The sequence below is a fragment of the Condylostylus longicornis genome, unplaced genomic scaffold (assembly GCF_029603195.1).
Source record: "Condylostylus longicornis isolate FDR11 unplaced genomic scaffold, ASM2960319v2 ptg000064l, whole genome shotgun sequence".
In the NCBI taxonomy this organism is placed as follows: domain Eukaryota; kingdom Metazoa; phylum Arthropoda; class Insecta; order Diptera; family Dolichopodidae; genus Condylostylus; species Condylostylus longicornis.
Window position 1 is genome coordinate 2,312,846 of NW_026578032.1, and position 20,353 is coordinate 2,333,198.

The window sequence follows — 20,353 nt, forward strand, 5'->3', positions numbered from 1 at the left end:
GAAAAAATATTTTATAACAAAATATGAATTATATTGGTGCCCTTTGGGCATTAAAAAATTCTACTATCTCTGATTTAATTTAATTTTAATGGAAGTCTAAAAAGGATTTTTTTATTATTTAATAATATTATTTTTTTTTTTATATAATATTCATGTTTATTGTTTAATGTTCTTTTTTTTTTACCAAAAATTTACAATTATACTTTAATACAATTAAATTGTATTTTTATTAATATTTTTGTGATAATAATATGCAAATTATTAACTAAATCAAAATAATAATAAAAATTTATTGAATGGTTGATGATTTTATGATTTTTTTTTTTTTTGTTTTTGATCCTTTCAATTATTTTCAATTTTATATTGTTGCTCCTTTAAACATGAATATTTATTTATTTTTTTTTTTTAATTTTGTTATTTCCTCAGTTGCAATTTTACAATTATTATTATTATTAGTTTTTCTCTATTTATTTATTAAATATAAATTTTTATAATCCTAGTAATTTTATTTTAGTTTTTGTTTTTCTTTTTGTGTGTTGTTTTCATTTATCAAATAAATTAATATTATTTTTTATTTTATTTTTATTATTATTATTCAATTATTTATAATACATTCACTCACTATATATTATTTTTTGCTTTGTTAGTTTTTTTTTTTTTTTTGGAATTTTTCCTTTTAGTAATTTTAATAAAAAATAGAAATTCATATAAAAAACAACTAAAAAGTAATTTTTTTTTTTGTAATTTAATTTTCTTTTCTTTTTCATAGTTATTTTTATATATTTTAAATATACACGAATAATTTATATTATATATATTATTATACAAATATTAACTGTTATACTAATATAAACTGTTATACATACTGTTATACTGTTATACATAATAAACTATATATGTATATTTATTAGATAAAAACAAAAAAAAAAAAAAATAAAATTTTATTACATTTTACCACTACGATAATGTTGAGGACGATGACCACCAAATAATATTCGTTTAAATGCTGAACGAAATTCTGGACTAAATATTGTATAAATAACTGGATTTAATGTTGAATTAAAATAACCTAACCATAAAAAGAATGATGCAATTGCATCATTGATATGAAAATCAAATAATGGTAATAATAATGCCATTAAAAAAAATGGTAACCAACAAACAACAAATGCACCAGTTATTATTGCTAATGTTTTAGCTGCTTTACGTTCACGTTTTGCCTCTAATGTTTCTTTACGTTTACTTATTTGTTCAGTTGCTGTTAATTTATGATTTTGTTTATTATGTGGTAATGGTGTTGTTATTTGATTATGTTGCTGTTGTTGTTGTTGCTGCTGCTGTACTTGTTGTTGTGATTGTTGTGCTGGTGTTTGATGTTGCGGTAATGTTATTGTTAATGTTGTTACAGTTGATTGTGATGTTGGTGGTATTATAATATTATTATCATTATTTGTTGTTGCTATTGTTGATATCATTTGATTATTATCAGAACCATTTGATAAATTATTATTATTTGTTGTTGTTGTTGTTGTTGTTGTTGATGATGATGTTGATGTTGTTGTAGTTGTTATTGTAGGTATTGTTATTGATGTTGTTATTGATGATGTTGTTGTTGTTGTTGCTGTTGTTGTACTAATTTTATTGGTCATTATATTAGAAGGATTTATTTGATTTTCATGTATATTTTGATTTTCATTACTAATACTATCGGTATTTGATTTATTTTCTACTATATGTGAAACAGTTGTTATTTGACTAGTTGATGAAACTGGTATCTGAAAAATAAAAATAAAATAATTTTTATATTAAGAGTGAAAAATTAAAAAGAAAAAATAATTTTTATAACTGTTATACAAAACAAATTTTATTATATTTTGTATGAAATTTGAATAAATTAAAAAAAAATTAGAAAATGCTTTCAATGAAAGTATAAGAAATAAAAAATAACAAATGCAAATAATAAGAGAATTATTAGTTGAAGAGAAATAGCAAATTACTTTATTAATAATTTTTTTAATTAAATTTTCTACTCACGAACACATTTTAGCTTTCTACTTAAAAATTTTGACTTGTTTTACCATTAAACTTTAATGAGTAACAATTTTATAATAGATTTTCAATACTGTTATACGATATTTTGAGAATATTTAATACTAAAGTGGATTAATATGGTTACACACAATACATATATATATGTATGAGTATAGTTATAGAATAAATGATTAATTTTAATTAATGGAACATATTTCATATAATATAAGAAATGTTATACTAATTGATTACTGTTTCGGTTACGCTCATTAAAAACGCTAATTTTTTTAATGTGATACAAATTTTTATTTCTTTTACGCAGAACTTATTATATTTGTCCAATATATGAAAAAAATTCGTAACAAAATATTATGCTATTCTCTCGGACTCTTTGTTATGAACAAGTGAAGAAGATTAAAATTTATTAATTAACTAATTGAAACTATGTTAATGTTTTTAATAACGTATACAATATTAAACTTTTATAAATATAAAAATTCAAAATTTTATTAATAAGAATTGTTATATTGCCTGAGTTTTAGTTTTGTAATTCTAATAAAAAATTTTTGAATATAATATTAAGAAATGATTTCTCTATTGCAATATTACAAATTTATAAAGAGAAAAGTTCCGCTCCAATAACTGTTATATAATATTTCAATTCTTTTTAATGCAAATAATTATGAGTTATGAGTTTATTTTAAAGTTACTATTATTACAAAATTTATAAAAATCTATTTTTTTATAAAATTATATTAAAAATATTGAAATTGTACCACTAAGAATAGCTTTAGAATTTATTGATATAAAAGAATGAATAAAAAGAATTGCATTTTAAGTTCTAATAAAATGAAATTTTTTCAGTTGAACTCCTCAATTTATGCAATTCACAAGGTTTTTAAGATTGCGTTTCCATTTACAATTTTCTGTTTTTTATTTTTTTGCAATTGAATATTTAAAGGAAAAAATAAATATAAGGATTAAATGAAATTTTCAATTTTGCAAATTTTAAAATCAAATACTCGTATATGTGCATTTAAGTTTATTATAATGAATAAATTTGCATACATTATTCATACTTGTGCAATAAAATAATAAATGAAAATTCGAATAAAATTCAATGGAAATGATAATGCCTTTTAGTTATCATTTTATTTATTTTTTCATATTTCCTTTTCTTTTCTCTATATATTGTGAATTCTTGATAGTTTCTGATAATAACAATATTTTTCAATATCAATAAATTTAATTAAATTATATAAAATTCAGTTTTTATTTGAAGGTAAATTGATCTGCTTGCATTTTACTTTAAAGTTATAATTTAACATTTTGTATTACATTGTATATAAATTGCTTATTCATTATTATAATATTTTATACATTTTCCAATATATTTAGGAATTCTTCAAATATGTTTGCATAATTATATTTGCTTAAAAAAAATTACATTAACATTTGTAATCTATAATTATTTTAGTCGAATAAACTATGATTTTTTAGACTTGGTCCCATACAATTTAACAAGGAATTAATTCTATGAATATCTTAAATTTATATAGGTTAAGGACATATTCTATTGCTATTCGAGCACATATCTCGTTTTGTATATATCTGGTTTTGTATATCTTGATACAAAGGAATGTATTCGATTCCCATGTCCATGATATGTAAAACAATGATTTTTTTAGCGAAATGTTGGTCTGTATTACAGCCAGTGTAATAATTTTTGATAATATAATCAGGATGTATCAGGTAAATCCGCGCATAATAATTTTGTGGTGGTTTTAGGATAATTGAATATTTAATTTAAGAAATATAAATTGAATATGACGTATGAAGCTAAGAATACTCGTATTACCCTAAAATTATTTTTTATTATAAAAATTTTAATTTTTTTGAAATTATTTTAAGAAAATCTCAATATTTTCTCATCGCTGTAATAATTATTAAATTTTTAAATAAAATAAAATTTTGTGGTTTTAAGAGCAGAATTTATAGTGGCTTCAAATTTCATTTTTTGAAAAATTAAACAAAATTAAAAATAAAAATTTAAAGAGAATCTCAAAAAAAAAAAAAAACAAAATTAAATGCAGACCTACAAAAATAAATTTTGTGAAAAGTTTTTTTTTTTTATTTTTTATAGTTTCTTTATTTATTTTTGTTCTCGTAACTAGCAATGATTTTCTTTTTAAAGTTGATAAACTTTTACGGTAAACATTTAACAGAAAAGTAGGGAAAAAAATACTTTTTCATAAACTTTAAATATTTAATGACAAAGAAGAAATAAAAGAAAAAGCAATTTTATTTTTCTAGGTAAGAATTTTCTTCAGGAAGAAACTTTTGACATCCAAGCAAACCGACAAAAAGGAAAATTTTTTATTTTAAATTTTGTTTTTTTTTTTGTTTTTAAAAAATTTTACGAAATTTAAACGGTTATTATAATTTTAAATGAAGTTTGGTTATAGACTTAATGTTGTTTAAATTTTTCAAATTTGGTTAGGAAATCTAAACTAATTCGGTGTTAGCACAATATTCGGAGCTGCCATCATTGTATTTATGGTATAATAATTATTATTAAAATGTATAACAGGCTTACATTAGATAAAGTTTGTAAAATAAAAATCTTAATTTCAAGAAGTCAAGGATTCTTCAGGATATATCACATTTAGTTTTCAATAATTTACATTACAAAATTTACTGCCTTTACACAATTGATTGGTTTTAATAATTTTTAGCACAATTTGTACGAAATTTTTTGCTAAAGAGTATTTATACTCGTATTGAAGCAATACTATATATTTGAACAGTGGCGAGCCATTAATTTCCAGCCCTATCATGAATTTTATATTGCCAATTACGATTTTCTAAAATTCTGCTGCGAATATTCGTAATGGAGTAATTATGAATTACGTTTCTAGTTAAGCAGAAAGTCTATAAAAGAACTAATCCAACATGACAAGCAATTTAAAGAGAATAGCCATATTAAATTTTGATGTTTTGAATTTTTATCTTTGACTTAGAATTACTCTGTTACATAGCTAACATGACGGGAATTTTATGAGTGGAATTTGTGAGAGGACTGTTAATTTAATTGAACCTAAATATTTTAATAGGAAAATTGTTAATTTTATTGTGAAAATTATTACAGTTTCGATTACATAATTGCATTCCTATGGAAAGGGCATAAACCTTTCACTTATCAAATCTTTTACCTCACTATTGAACATTTCTATTCTATGCAAAACTCGAAAATTAGAAAAAAAAGATAGAGTAAAATAAAAAAAAAAAAAAGTTTTGTCGCATTGTGTTATACAATGTATAATAGTATAATGAATGAATGTGTCAAATATATATATATACATACATATATACATATAAATAATTCTCTATATATATTTCTATATGTTGTTTTCATATACTGTTTTACATAATGTTATCGAATTTAATTTATTACTTTATATATTTGCATAAATAATGTTATACTAAATATATATACGAGTATGTAGTATATAAATTTTCGAATTAAATTTATGTATATATGTATATAAGATATTTTATATATATATATATATAGATATATGTATATATATATATATAATTATGTATAAACCTTACCTCATCATTATTTGTTGGATTATTAAAAGTAGTTGTGACCTCGACACCTTTCTTGCTATCAACATTACTACTAAATTCTGTATCTTCAACGGTATTAACGGTATTTGTTGAATTACCTTCAACTAAACCTAGTGAGGAAGCAGCTGACTTGCCTTGATTAGTAAATTTTGATGCTATGCGAATTTTTAAACGTGTTTTCTTCTTTTGTGGTACAGGCTATATATATATTTTAATTTTTATATATATATATATATACATATATATATATATATATATAAAAATAAAATACAAAAGAGAGAGAGAGAGAGAGAGAATAATATTATAACAAAAGAGAGAGAGAGAGACAGAAAAAAAAAGGATGAGAATTTTTTTTTTCTTTAAGAGAATGAATTAAAATTTTTTTTTATTTGTTATACTTTTTTGTTATGTTATTTTTGTTATAATTATTACATTGACTTTCGAATTATATAGGTATTTGAATTTTCTTAAAATTTTATATAATGTGATATTCATATATATATATATATATATATATATATACTAAAATGTATGATAAGGTAACAAAAAAAAAATTTAATTTATATGAAAATTTGTATGACTTCTATATTATGTATACAAAATATAATATAAGAATTATGGAAATATTATATGCACGCTTTTATAATATGACGATTTCCTTTTATATACTTAAAATAAGAATAATAACAATAAAATAATAAGAAGAATAATATGAAGAACTTATTCTTATTAAAAGAAAACAAAGAAATGAAATTGAAAAAATTGCATACTTTTAGGGTAATATGTGAATCTTAATGTTTTTGGAATAATTCAAATGAAAATTTGTGTCACACTAATGCACCTTTAATTCCATTATGTTAGTAAGCTCTGTTGATTTTTGAAATATATTTATGATAAATAGAATTATAAATTAAATTACTTTAATATTATGGAAATAATATGCTATTTAATTTTCAAAATTCGTGCATTAAGTTATTGTTAATTTTAAACACAATGATTTCAATTCGAAGATTAAAAGGGTTTAAAACAGGTACTAATGGAGTATTTACTTAATAACAAATAAAAATAATGAATGATTCGGAATGAATATAGCAATTAAAATAAAAGAATTCTGGATTTTCGAGGGAAATTTTCTAGTGATATTTCTGAATGGAGTTCTACAGTATTTCTTTACGGAATTCTACAGAATTTTAATTTTAATTATATAATTATGAGTGTTAATATATGGTTTGAGTAAATAAATTAATTTGGTGAGATTAATTATTGAGTGAATCTAATATGTGTGTAATATTGAGTGAATCTAAAAAATTTAAATTATTTCAAATGAAGATCAAAAATTATGATGGTATTATTAAAAATAAATCAAAACTCAAATTTATAAAAAAACCAACACTAACAGAAATTTTAATTAATTAATTTTAAAACAAATTGATTAATTAAAAATATTAAAATAATAAAGATTTTCATTTATTAAAATTTTTAATTTATATAGTCGCCACTGTTCTTTAAAATTTTAAATAATTTCTTAAATTCTATTGATATTTTCATTTTCCAATATTTTATTTAAAAGAATATAAATTAAAAATAATATTCAAAAGAATAAAAAAAAATCATGAGAAAGAAACCAAAATACAACAGGAAAACTCTATGTATACATACATTATATGTGTATGTATGTATGTATATAAAAAACAACTAAAAAAGAATTTTTTATTGTTTTGCTTTTTCTCTTCTAAGAAATTTACAAGAGAATTTTTTTTCCATTTTTCATTTGAAATGCAAGCCTAAGGCATTTAGAATTAATTGAAAATATTTTAGAGTGAAAAAAAAAATTAAAACATATTGTGGTAGTAGGAAGTGAGAGGAGAGAGGAGAGGGTAAAAAACCCGAAGTAAACGCAAAGTTATACATTATGCCTTTGAGGGAAATTTTCAACCAATATGCAGTCAATCATTTTTTTTTTATCTTGTTTGTTCTTTTCATATTTTCCCAACCAATATTTTAATAAATTACTGTTTTTCAGTTATGTATTTATATATTTTATTTTTTTGTTATATAAAACATAATTTTATATATTAAGAATAAATTATTTAATATATATATATATATTCAATATATTTGTATATATACAAGTAGAATTATCCGTATTAAAATTGCCAAATAAAAATTATGAGAAAAAGGGAAATTTATAATATTGAAATAAAAATGTATAACAATATTTTCTAATAAGATCTAATTTTTGTTATACGAATATATATAACAATTTTTATGATGGTAAATTGACATTGATTGTACTTGAACTTTTCGTGATTTTAACATAAATGTGCCTTTAAAAAAATTGAAATTTTCTTTTCTTAGTTTTATTAATTTTTTTTTTATTAAAAATAATTTAATTAATTTTAAATTTTTATAAATTAATTATTTAGATGATTTTCCATTGTGGGACAATTTTATTTTTCATTCAACTCAAATTTAAGATCAAATCAAATTTTACTAAATTATGGATTTGAATTTCGAATTGTAGCTGGCTATGTTTGAATTGAAAATATGAAAATAAATTCATAATTCTGAAACCATAGTTTCCTTGAACTAATAAAATTTTCAAAAGAGCTGTATACAATCGTCCTATAAACTGGTTTTGTTTAATTACCTTATAGCTTACACAATATATCAAGCGTTATAAATTATTTATATGGCATAAACTTGCTTATACTTCACCAAAAAAATGAGAGATATTGAAATTGCAAAATTAAATTTAAATTAACTTGAAAAGCCATAAATTGTAAAATTTTCGCATTTATCGACGAAATATTTTTTCTGCTAATTGAAATCCAGAATCAAATTAAAAAATTTCAACCTATATGTGAATTATTTGTATTAGATCCTTACTATCTATGTAAGGATTTAAAAATTTTAGCTGCAATTATTTTATATTAATTTTATACAAGACTCGGTAATTGAATGATCTCGATATCTCTTAAATTATACACTTGCATTTTAATAATAAAATTATATAAGAAAATATGATAGTTTGTAAAATTTTCTTTTATATAACCACAAAATATTATTTAACTTATTAGTTAAGATTAATTATACATATATATATATATAATATATTAAATAAAACTTGTTTACTGTTATATACTATAAAACATACTTATATATATAATGTATATAAATGTATAATTCATGTTTTAATCTTAAATTGACCGCATATATAAAAAAAAATAAGAGGCCACAATATTCTTATTTCTAATCTACGATGATGATGATGATGATAATGATGGTGATGATGATGTTAGGAAGATGAATTGGGTTTTTCTTGATTAACTTTTTCAGTTCATTGAAGTGGAGCATGTATTTATTTTTGTTTTTTCTTCATCTTTTACATTTTATTCAAGTTTAATTTTCATATGGTTATATAATGTGGTTATTTTGTATATATATATATATATATTGGTTTATAGTCAATTAAATGTAAACCATATTCAAATGTAATTAAATTGAACTATTAAATTCTCTCTCTAAATAGTACAGATTCAAATATATTGTATAATGAAAAATAATATGTAAATAATTTTCCATTTGAATTGTTAAAGTTTTTTTTTTATTAATTTAATTCAATTGATTTAATATAGATTTATTACATGCGAATTGAGATTTATTTAGTAAAATGAACAAAATTATTTCTTTATTATTAATTGTCTAGATTTTAAATTTCTTATTGTAATTAAATTGTAATATTATTTTCCATCTCTGTGTAATTTTATCGTAAATATTTTTTGTTTTGTATTTGTTTATTAAATTTAAAATTATTTATTAAAGGATATAAGAATAATTTCAAGATTATTTCAATTAAAATAAATATTTATTTGAAATAAATATAAATTTTGAATGAAAGATGATTTAATTTTGAATTTCTTTGAAATTAGATCAGTTTAGCTTTGAGGAATGTTTAACTAAATGATTACATTACTTATATAAAATTAATTTTAATTAATCAGCATATTTATTTGAAGCTTATCAAAGGTCATTTAAATTGGTACTGGTTTTTTGGTTTTCTTATGGATTGTAATGTTTGTCGCACTACTAGTATAACAGTAGTTTCTCTTATAATTTATATTTTGGGACCGTATATAATTTGGGATCTTTTGAGATTTGGGAATAACATATTAAAGGTTTCTCTAAAAAGCTTACCAATATCTATGAGTACAAATTCATTTTCTAATCTGAAAGTGCACTGGAAATTCCCCCTTCTTAATTTAATATTTTTAATTTTCTTAAATAAAAACCATTTTATAACTTAAGAAAATTTAATCCTCCTCTAAAAATTTTCGATATAATGGTTATAATAAAAATTTAAATTCAACTGTGTTCATATTAAAATCTTCTTAAAAATCAAGTATGTCTATGTATAAGTAGAAAAATATTGCCTATAAGTATGCAATTATTTACAAGTACTTTGAGAATTTGTAATTTCAATAGCGCAGCGAATAGTATAACATTAAAGCAGCTATATTTTATTAATTTTATATTAATATCTGTGTATTGCTATACGAATACGATAACATTATTTTTCATAGAGTAAAGGTTATAAATAAAATTTAAGAGTACCTTATACAACGTCAAAATGTCAACAGTAAGTGTAATTATTATAAAATATATTTTATATAAATTTGTTTTCATAACTAATATATTTAATACCATATGTGTATATAATAATATTTTCTTTATATATTATATATATATAATTATATCTTGGTTTTTATTTGAAAGTCTTATGTTATTATTAAATATGTAAGTATAAACATGTTACTCACATATGATATTATGAATTTTTTGCTTTAAAAGATTAAAGTTCAAGTTGTCTTATTAAATTTCTCTTAAAGGATTTTATATTGAGGGGGAAAATATTACACTTTTGTGAAGAGAGGAAAAAATATATATATTAAATTGAAGATGTTCTTGTTAACTCTAAGATTGTACGGGGGAAAAAAATTAATATAAGAATGTATAAGAATGTAAAAGAAATATGTTTAAGAAATTTTTTAAGAGCACCTATAAGTATGCAATTTTTTTTTAATAACATGTATGTAATTTAATAACATTTACTTGCATGTAATAGTAGAAATTATACAATTTGGATTTAATTTATTATGAAATGCATATGTAGCAGAAAAGTGCTCTCGTACAATTTTAAAATGACAAATGATTTTTTGGTATTTTAAGATTGTACAAGAAAAATCTTGGAATAAAGAAATCGTGCTCTTGCTCTAGGTAAAGGTACTAAAGATTACCATCAATTTTTAACTTATAGGAGAGAAGGTTGGGACTGAAAGACTGAAACGAACGAAACCTCTCGATTTATCCTAAAATGCTGAGACAGCTTTTCCGTTTCTTCCTTCTTTGTATGTAGACATAAAAACATGATATGGAACAAACTTAATGGTTAGTCAGTGTAACTAGTTTAAGGAGTTTGTAGCTATTCAGATGCGTTTAAGTTTGGGTTAAAGGCCAACACTATTGATAGGTTTGACGGCAGTTTGAGTCCATCTATCTTTGCCTTTCGAATATTTTTAACATCTGTATACAAAAAAAGCAAAAAAGTTTTCTTTAATAAAAAGAGTTTCATAATACACTAGTCAGAATTATTTTTCCATATATGCAGACCTCTGGTTTTACCCAGAATGGTTAGTCAAATATTTCTTTTGATCCCAAAAGTTCTCCAAATTTTTAAATATGAATTTTCCCTCGAATCTTCGGTGAGTTTTCGGTATTTTTTGGAGTAGTAGTCTGAAGTTAATATTTTATTATGAATTATATGTCAGAATATGTTTCCATTCTCTTTACCGCCTGCTTTATCTGACATTAACGAAAAATTCTCAGCATTCATTATTCATTCATTCTGTAGTTATATACTTTTAGTTTTACAACGACGGCACTCGATGAAATATCGAAGATTGCCATTGGGAATTAACATAGATTCCTGAAGAGAACCGGGTGGCATAGATAGGCCACTTGTAAATCGTACGCTCAATGACGGCCTGGTAATCATGGGGTAGTGGGATTCACTTACTATGCCTACCACGTCAACTAACCAACCATAAATTAAGAGTATTTTCTTCCTACCAAATTTATTACAATTTAATAAATCACACCAAATCTCAACATAAAAAAAAAAAAATACTTAATTGATTGTTTGAATAATTTGTTCAATATGAAAATTATAATACACTTATTTATTGGATTTAAATCATTTATAATAATATTAATAATAATATTCATATATGTGTGTATATATAGAATGAGAATATTCATTAATCTAAAATCAATAAATGTTAAAAAGGATATTATTACAAAAAAAAAAAAACAACAACAACAGTACATACACACTCAAGGGAATAACCATATGAAAAGTATGTACAAATGGGATTTAATATGCATGACTGAATGTAGATAAAATTTGAAATACATAAAAAAAAAAGTTACCTTAAGTGGTCATTTAAATTAATTTTGATTAATTTAGTTGTGGTTTTCTTAGTTTTTTCTGATTTTTTCTGTTATATTGTATAATTAATTTTAAGTGGATTTATTTATTCGTAAAATTGTTTAAATATAATTTGAGATCATTAAAGATTTGTTCACCTTCACATATATTAGATGTGGCTGTGTAATATAACACAAGTCTGGTATGTCACTAAAAAAGGTGGTATAAGATTTTTATAAGTAGATACTTGTGCAAAGAATGCCAGTGCCTTGAATTGAACTAGAACCCTTGTGTAGAATGAGAAGATAATATTTTTGATGGGATTATAAAAATCTTGAACCTTTAAATTTCATTAACAAAATTTAAATTTATGTAGTAATCAAATGGATATGAATTTAATTATACTTTGCTATATAGTATAAATGAAAAATCTATTAAATTAAAAAAAATATCGTATATACTTGCAAATGGTGGCCCAAGGGAACATATTAACAGTTATTTATCTATATTGATATAAGTGAATTGGTTATAATGTTAGAGTGACATTTATGCTTCGCGTAGGTAACCGTTGGGCCCATCAACACTATTTCACATGATAATCTCCAGAAAAAAATTCAGGTATCATTGTAAAGTAATAAAAACGAAACCTGAGTCTCATTTATAGGGCTCAAACATTCTCGTTTTCGTACTGAAGGAAATAAATGTACATATCCCACAGTCCGAAATATCAGTCATTATCTTAAATGTACTCCAAACTATTCCCTTCCTCGTCAAGGAATTAACACAGTCGTGATTTTAAGGTCTCTGTTTCATGTCTCACATTGTAAATCGTGCAGAGATTCTCTACGAAGCCAATCCTAGCCATATGAACGCTGGTTAGTCAGTGTCTATTACGTATCTATAACTAGAATACTATACCATGTCCGCGACAGAGAAAATAATAGAGCAAAGCTAAAAACCCACAAAATTTTTGTAACATTGCAGGTCGGTTGGTTTATCCATTTGTTTTTTTCATTCCCCATAGAGAGTGCGAACATTTATTGTTCAAATTTTCTTAGTACATTATTCTTGCCTACAAAGATTTTGGAGTGCATCATTGAACTTCAGTTTTCAGTACTACTGCTGACATAATTAGAGAGGATAACTTCAATACAGCCAATCTGTTATCTGAAATTCTTATATTATCTGTTTTCGAAGTAGAACTATTTGAATTGCTGGAATTACTCTAAAAAAACTGTTATATATGGAATAAATTAATAGAATTCATGCTATATATTTGTCCAATTATTAATGTAATGCACTATGCGAATTATATACAACATATTTTACCTATTCCGTTAATTTATTTTTGTAATATTTACCAATATCTTTTTTTATATGTTGAGCGTAATTTCATTTACTGGCGTCTAATAGTTTAAATATTTAAAATGTAAAGATTTATTCATGCAAAAAATTAAATCAATTTTAGATACGCCTGAATACATTGTGAACACGAAATAATTTATTCTATAGATCCTTGTTTTTTTTCTTGCATAATATTCAGGAAATTTATAAATTTTTATAAAAAATTATAGTACTTTGCAATTTAAATACAGTTACACATTGAATAGGAGCAGATTAAAGTAAATTGTTACAATATTTTAGTAATAAATCAAATTTTGTATGCACGTATATAAGAAGCAAAAAATGGCGTATAACATATATAGAAAAAATTAAAAATTTTGTCGCTGGTTTGTTTTTTGTTGTTTGTGTTTCGCGAATTTTCTAACATGAATTTTATTTTATAATAAATTAGAGTAAATTTATTACTAGCTTTTTTTTATTTTAAATTTTATTATTTTTTTATGCATGTTGCCAAAAATTTTCATCATATTACTTAACATGTTAACATCCTCGTTATTCATGTCCTTTCAGTTTATTTTTTCTTATTTTTTGTTTGTATTTTTTGCATTTGCAATGAATATATGCAAGAGTCAGAGTGTTATTTAAATTTTTTATTTCGGATTTTAATAAATTTTTGGACCACTAGTAATATATAGGAATAGTGTGCTTTTTGTTACTTTATATTTCAAGTATATATACCCGATTTTTAGGGTATGCATTCAAGTAAATTATTAGGTTATAAAATAAAACAAAGTTTATTTTAAAATTATTTAGTTGTTTCTATTGTACGAGTATGTGGTGTATGTAGAGAGGAAAATAAAATAAAATTTTTACACATACATGAGTTTTAAGAGAATTTTAATTCTTGAACAAAAGTACTATAATGGTTACATTTTTCACAGATGAAAAATTTTTTTTTATATTACAAAGCGGGACAAAACGAATTTATGTGGGGAATTTTTATATTGTGAAAATGTGTGGAAATGCAAAATGTGTTTTTGTTATTCGTTTAACTGTAAATATGGCATTGTGAATTTTTTCTTTTCTCTTGCTTTTCATTGTGGTGTATAAATTGTTAAATTCGGTTTTTTATTTGTATATTAATTGGATTTTAAAAAGTGCAATATATAAAAAATTATTTTAAATAAAATGCAATAAACATACAATGGGTATATTTTCTTTTGACTACATTTAAAATAGTTTAGAATGTGGTGTAAATGAGAGTAAAATAATTGTTATAAATTACTCCAAGTATAATAGAATTAATCTTGCAGAGTTTATTTAATATTTGAATTTTGAGTGATGATTTGTGTAGTGGAATGAATTGACAAAAAATAATTTGTGGTAGTATAAGTGTTATAAAATTTTTTCAAAAATTTAAGTTTTCGTCTCTAATTTTCAATTAAACTAATTTCATTTGATTTTCTTTTATAATTTTCGTGGAAATTTAATTTTTATCATTAAATCATATAGTTAAATAGTTTGATTGTAATGATTTTAATTTTTGAAATTTGGAAAATAAAAAAAAAATCTTAAATAAATTTTTTGCTATCTTTTGAGAATTAATTATTTAATATTTTTGCTCATCACCTTCCTCCTTCTCTACCTACCCGTAATTTTTCTTTATTAATATTCGTTTAAAATATTCGTATAAGAAAAATGGAAAATGAGCAAGCAAATGAATTATGAATGAAAAATGCTAAGAATTAAGGACGAAAAAGAGAGAAAACCTAAAATATCGAACACTGTAATTTTTCATCTTTTCTTTTCCAAAACATAATTTTAAAGTAAAAAGAAAAAAAAAACGAATAATAATAAAAAAATGAATAAAAATGACAAATAACGAAGAAGACTAGCAAAAAAAATAAAAATAAATAAACAGGATTTTTCTTTATTTTTTATTTTTTTTTTTATTATTTTATTTGTTTTGCTTTTATTATTGTTATTACTATTATGATATCAGTTATGTTATTTTTTAACATTTTCTTTTTGGTTTTTATTTTTGTTTTTCCTCTTACCTGATTATTATTCGCTGTAATATCGATTGGACGAGGCCTTCTCCTATGTATCCTTTTTCTAGCTGTTTGATATATTTTCCAATATAATACTAAAATAACCAACAATGGAACATAAAATGTACAACAAGTGGCAAAAACCTATAATATTAACATACATACATAATGATTGTATGTATGTGTTTGTGAAAATAGTAAAAAAGAAAGAAAAGAACGCATTAATAATAAAAGAAATAAAAAATAAAAAAAAAGAAAAAAATTTTTTATCGTAAAATTTTATTGCAAAATCATTTTATGTTATGAAAGAAAAAAAAATTTTTTTTTAAATGATTTTATTTACACGCATTTAAATAAATAAAAAAAAAAACAAAATAAAAGAAAATAATCATGAAAATAACCGTGAAATTGAAATTTAATAAACCGTTTCTGATGTCCTTTTAATTTTGTTTTTTTGTCTGTTTTTCATAATATGCGTACATCACTTATTTAATTGACAAGAGTGCGTATTAAAGTACTTTTGAATATTGTTATACACTGTAAAAAAATATGAGTTGAAAATTTTTTTTCTTTAAATGAAGTTATTTGCTCTGAATTTACATTAGAATGTTTGCTGTTGAAGGGCCAATATTATTTGATTCATTAAAATTTAACAGTATACTTGACTAGAAGGATTAATTTTGGAGAAAATCCTGGAAAATGTTAGAAGCCAGTGATTTTTTCGGAAAAGAATAACATTGAAATGTCATTTAAGTATAAAATTATTCGCATAATAATGAATTTACCCCCATGTTAGTTATTTTACTTGTTTATAATTACTTTATGCAAAATAATTTTGATTGTGAATGTTATTTTTATATTAAAAACTAAATTACTGTAAAATTTAGTTCGAATATTTGCTCTGATTTTTTAGTTAACTGTTCAAATTACAGCTTTCTAATAGAAAATTTTTAACAGTGTATACGTTTTGATGAACAATAAATGTAATAAATTTTTTAAAATTGAAAGAGTACGAATAAAATTCTGGAATAGAGTGATGATCTTTTAGAATAATTTTCCATCTTTGAATATTTGAAATAAATTTAAAACCGGATTTAATCTAATTTTTAATAATAAATCGAAAATATGTAATTTATTAGAATGTTTAAAAAATTTTTTTTTAAATCTTTGACTTGTACTTGTATTTTTTACCCGTTTTAATTTTTCTCACCTGATAAGCAACATCTTGTGAAACCATACATTTTTGTTGTTCTATCCTTTCAAGATATTCAGGATCTTTCCAACCAAATTGAGGTGCTAATGAAACGATAACAGCAAAAAACCAAACAAAAAAAATCATTGTAAAAACTCGTTTACTAGTCCTTTGATGCATATAATCAACATTTGTTACAGCCCAGTATCTGTAAAGAAAAAAAAAAAAAAATATAAATAAAATATGGGAATAATGAAAAAAAATATTAAAATGTGAGAAATTTTTTTTGTATTATATTGTAGATTGCAGATTATAGAAGTGAGATATGGGCAAATGAATTTCCCTCCTTCGACCAAAGTAGTCAGCCATAGCTTATTGTAGCCCTCTCATATTTTACACTACTCCCTTTTACAAACAAATAACAAACAATCTGTACCTCCTGATGGCCAGAGTAGGATAGTTACACAAAATATGTATGGTCGTCTCCTCATCGCTCCTGCAGAAAAAGGAGTCCGATTTGCTCAGTTTTTGCAAGTGATATTTTACCGGAAAATCCCAGTGAAGAAACTAGTAATAGTACGAAATCGGTTAAGGTCTATTTCCAAGCAGCTCTGAAGAGAATTTTTTTGAGCAGGATGGAAGAAATGGCTTTGCATAATAACACCTTTTATCTTTTGTATTACCATTTGTTTATTTGATGGTAAATCAATTTCAATCAGATTCGTAAAAAAGTAGCAGATAAATTTCAGAATTTATTAAAATGATCCTATAATTACGATTTCCCATTGAATTCGGTAAATTATTACTATATTATTGCTTATAAATTATTACGATTTTATCAACACCTATAATGTAATTTTCAAATTAATTTTACAATTTTTGAATATTTTATACGAGAAACATCCTGTACAAAATATACAGCATAGGCATAAATAGGAAAAATACAATAAATGGTGAATGTTTTATTTTGATTACATTATATTGGGAATAATAATGTACCTATATACAGGAATAACTCGTAATTATTATGTAAATTATATATATATATATATTATATATATATACCATATATACCATATATACCATATTTCTGTTTACTCTTACTGTTGAACGTATTTTTGTTCTTTATTTAGAAATATCTGTTTGTTTAATGGAAAAAAATCTGTTGTAATTTTATACACCAACACCAGAGTCTAATTTTTTCTAAATAAATTTTTGGTCCTCTGTTTTGTCCAATAGAGAAAAACAAGAAAAAAAACATTAAAAAATTCAATGATGACAGATTGAAATTATTCAAAAATATCAAATGGCCAAGACCTCAACAAAAATATAAAATCGGATGATAGCTTGAATAGAAAATTTATGATGGTAATAGGAGTGAATGTAAGTGACGAGAATCATAAGAAGAATGGAGCGGGTAGAATATGAAATACGAGTTGCTGATATTTTTTACCTGTAGGGCAACATAACATTTATTCTTCCACCTTTTACTTTTTCTGGTGTTTAAAAACTTGTGTTTTTTCTAGTGTTTTTTCTGGTGTGTGAAAAGAATATTTCTTTTTACATTTAGAGAAAACAATTTTTATTAGTTTTATAAATTTTAGAAAATTTTTGTTGTGTGTGTGATTTCGGACATAAATTAAGAAAAACCCTTTATACAGTAAAAAAATTTTTAATAATGTGATAATAGATAAAAGGTTTTTCATATATGAAAGAAAATCTGACAAATTAAATAATAGCTTTGAGAATTTTGTATATCTATGAGACCTTTGAATATTTTTCAAGCGTTTATTGTCTTGTAACATTAAATGACCTTAATTTTTATGTTCTTGAAATTTATAGAGAAAAAATGCAAACAGAAGAATATTAATAATTTTAGTTTCATAATTTTGATGTCAGTTTGAATAGGTTTTCATGTTAGTTTACTGTTAAATTTTGTTGAGCATTGAAACGCATTGTTAAACTCTGAGACCAATGGAATAAATTGCAGAGCACAATTAGACTAAAAGGTAATTTTACATATTCTCATGGTGTAGAATTTAATACAGTCATTTTAGATTGATTAAAACGTTTTTACTAATTTTTAAATTCTGTGATACCCATACTTAAATGAGTACCATACCATGAGCTTCCAAAATAATTTTCCAGTTATTCACATATATTTTTTCGGCTTGGTAACTAATTCGTTTTTCGTCATGCTCATTAATAATTTTTGTAGTTTCATATTACAAAATATATTTGTTGTTTCAAAATAAATATAACAATTAAAATTACGTAAATCTAATTTAATATATGAGCCCGTTTTATCAGTCTGAAACTAATTTTTTTACATTATATTTTTTTTGAAGAAATGAGCAGATGGAACATAAAAAATATTGTTATAGTAAAAAATGTTTAATTAGATTGCATGTCTATAATAAAACACGAAAAGATTAAATTCAATGATTTTTATGGTATGCTTGTGGAAAAAATGTTGTTGTAAAAATTTTCTTGTGGATTTTATTAATATTATTCAGATTGATAATAATTAATATTCCTAGACATTAATTTAAAAAACATTTAGGCTCCAGTTATTTTATTAAATTAATTTTGTCTCCTTTTCTATACTAAAAGAGTATGAGAGAGTATTGGAAATTTAAATTTAAATTTATACTTTGAGCTCTTAAGAAATATTAAGTATAGATAAGATTAATTTTTGAAATTTTTTTGAATTAGATGAGGTTTTGATAAAAAATTTGTTAAATATTCGAGAAAGTGATCCATCTATTCTTCCTATGTCTGATTTTGACGGAAAAGACATTCTTTGGATCGTATTTTTTTTCCTGTCTGAGAGCTTATTACTCAAGGCGGCTCGTTAGGGAGCGCAGATTGAATGATATGAAGATTTGGTGATATTTCAACAGGCTTATGTAGTCTACATCCATCCTATGGTAGTCGCGTTAATATAACTCTATCTATAAGCCAAAATTATATGAAGAGCAAAATGAGCTTTGAATGAGCCACTATTAATATTTTTGAATTAAAATATTTGTCTAATATCTAAAAGTTCTATATAAAAATTTGCTAATTTTAAAAATATTTCAATAATATTTAAAATCACTTTTACAAAATAATCCTGACTGAATTTGCTTTATCTTCTTTTTGCCATATTGAGTCAACGTAATTTTATAAATACGATATTGATCCATAATTAACTGTACTCGTAAGAATTACATTACGAGTGTTATACGCAAATTTTATAGCTAATAACATAATAAAGCAATTAGAAGAATAGCTGAAGCTTAAAAAATATACTTGCTTTTAAAATACACTGCTTTAAAAAAAATACTTATGCTGCACCTAAAAGTATGCAATTTTTTAAAATTATTTTGCTTTTCATGTATTTATGTTTCGGAACAACTTTATTCTTTTGTATTTACTTGATTTAGTAAAAAAATTATAAAATTCAAGAATCATTATTGTATATTATGAATTTCATTCAAATTTAAATTAAGATTAATTGAAAATATTATTTGGAATAGAACCACCAATAGTTTAAAAAGGTGGTTTGTATTGCATATCTACAAGGCACAGATACAGGATAATATTTTATATTTTGCAGAATTATTTATACCT

The 20,353-nt window shown here is 22.7% G+C and overlaps 1 protein-coding gene across 2 annotated transcripts in view; it reads right to left on the reverse strand.

The window, feature by feature from the left end:
- Positions 1-851: 851 nt before the first annotated feature.
- Positions 852-20,353, reverse strand: part of LOC129612231 (5-hydroxytryptamine receptor) — a 100,754-nt gene continuing 81,252 nt past the window's right edge. Inside the window, exons 5-8 of one of the 2 annotated variants that reach the window (XM_055525771.1) lie at positions 16,757-16,946; positions 15,553-15,690; positions 5,647-5,862; positions 852-1,775 (exon numbers count right to left, since the gene is read on the reverse strand). In XM_055525771.1, the coding sequence (XP_055381746.1) occupies positions 945-1,775; positions 5,647-5,862; positions 15,553-15,690; positions 16,757-16,946 (1,375 nt within the window). In that variant the 3' untranslated portion in view covers positions 852-944. The remainder of the gene's footprint in view (positions 1,776-5,646; positions 5,863-15,552; positions 15,691-16,756; positions 16,947-20,353) is intronic. The other variant, XM_055525772.1, reaches the window with a different exon arrangement.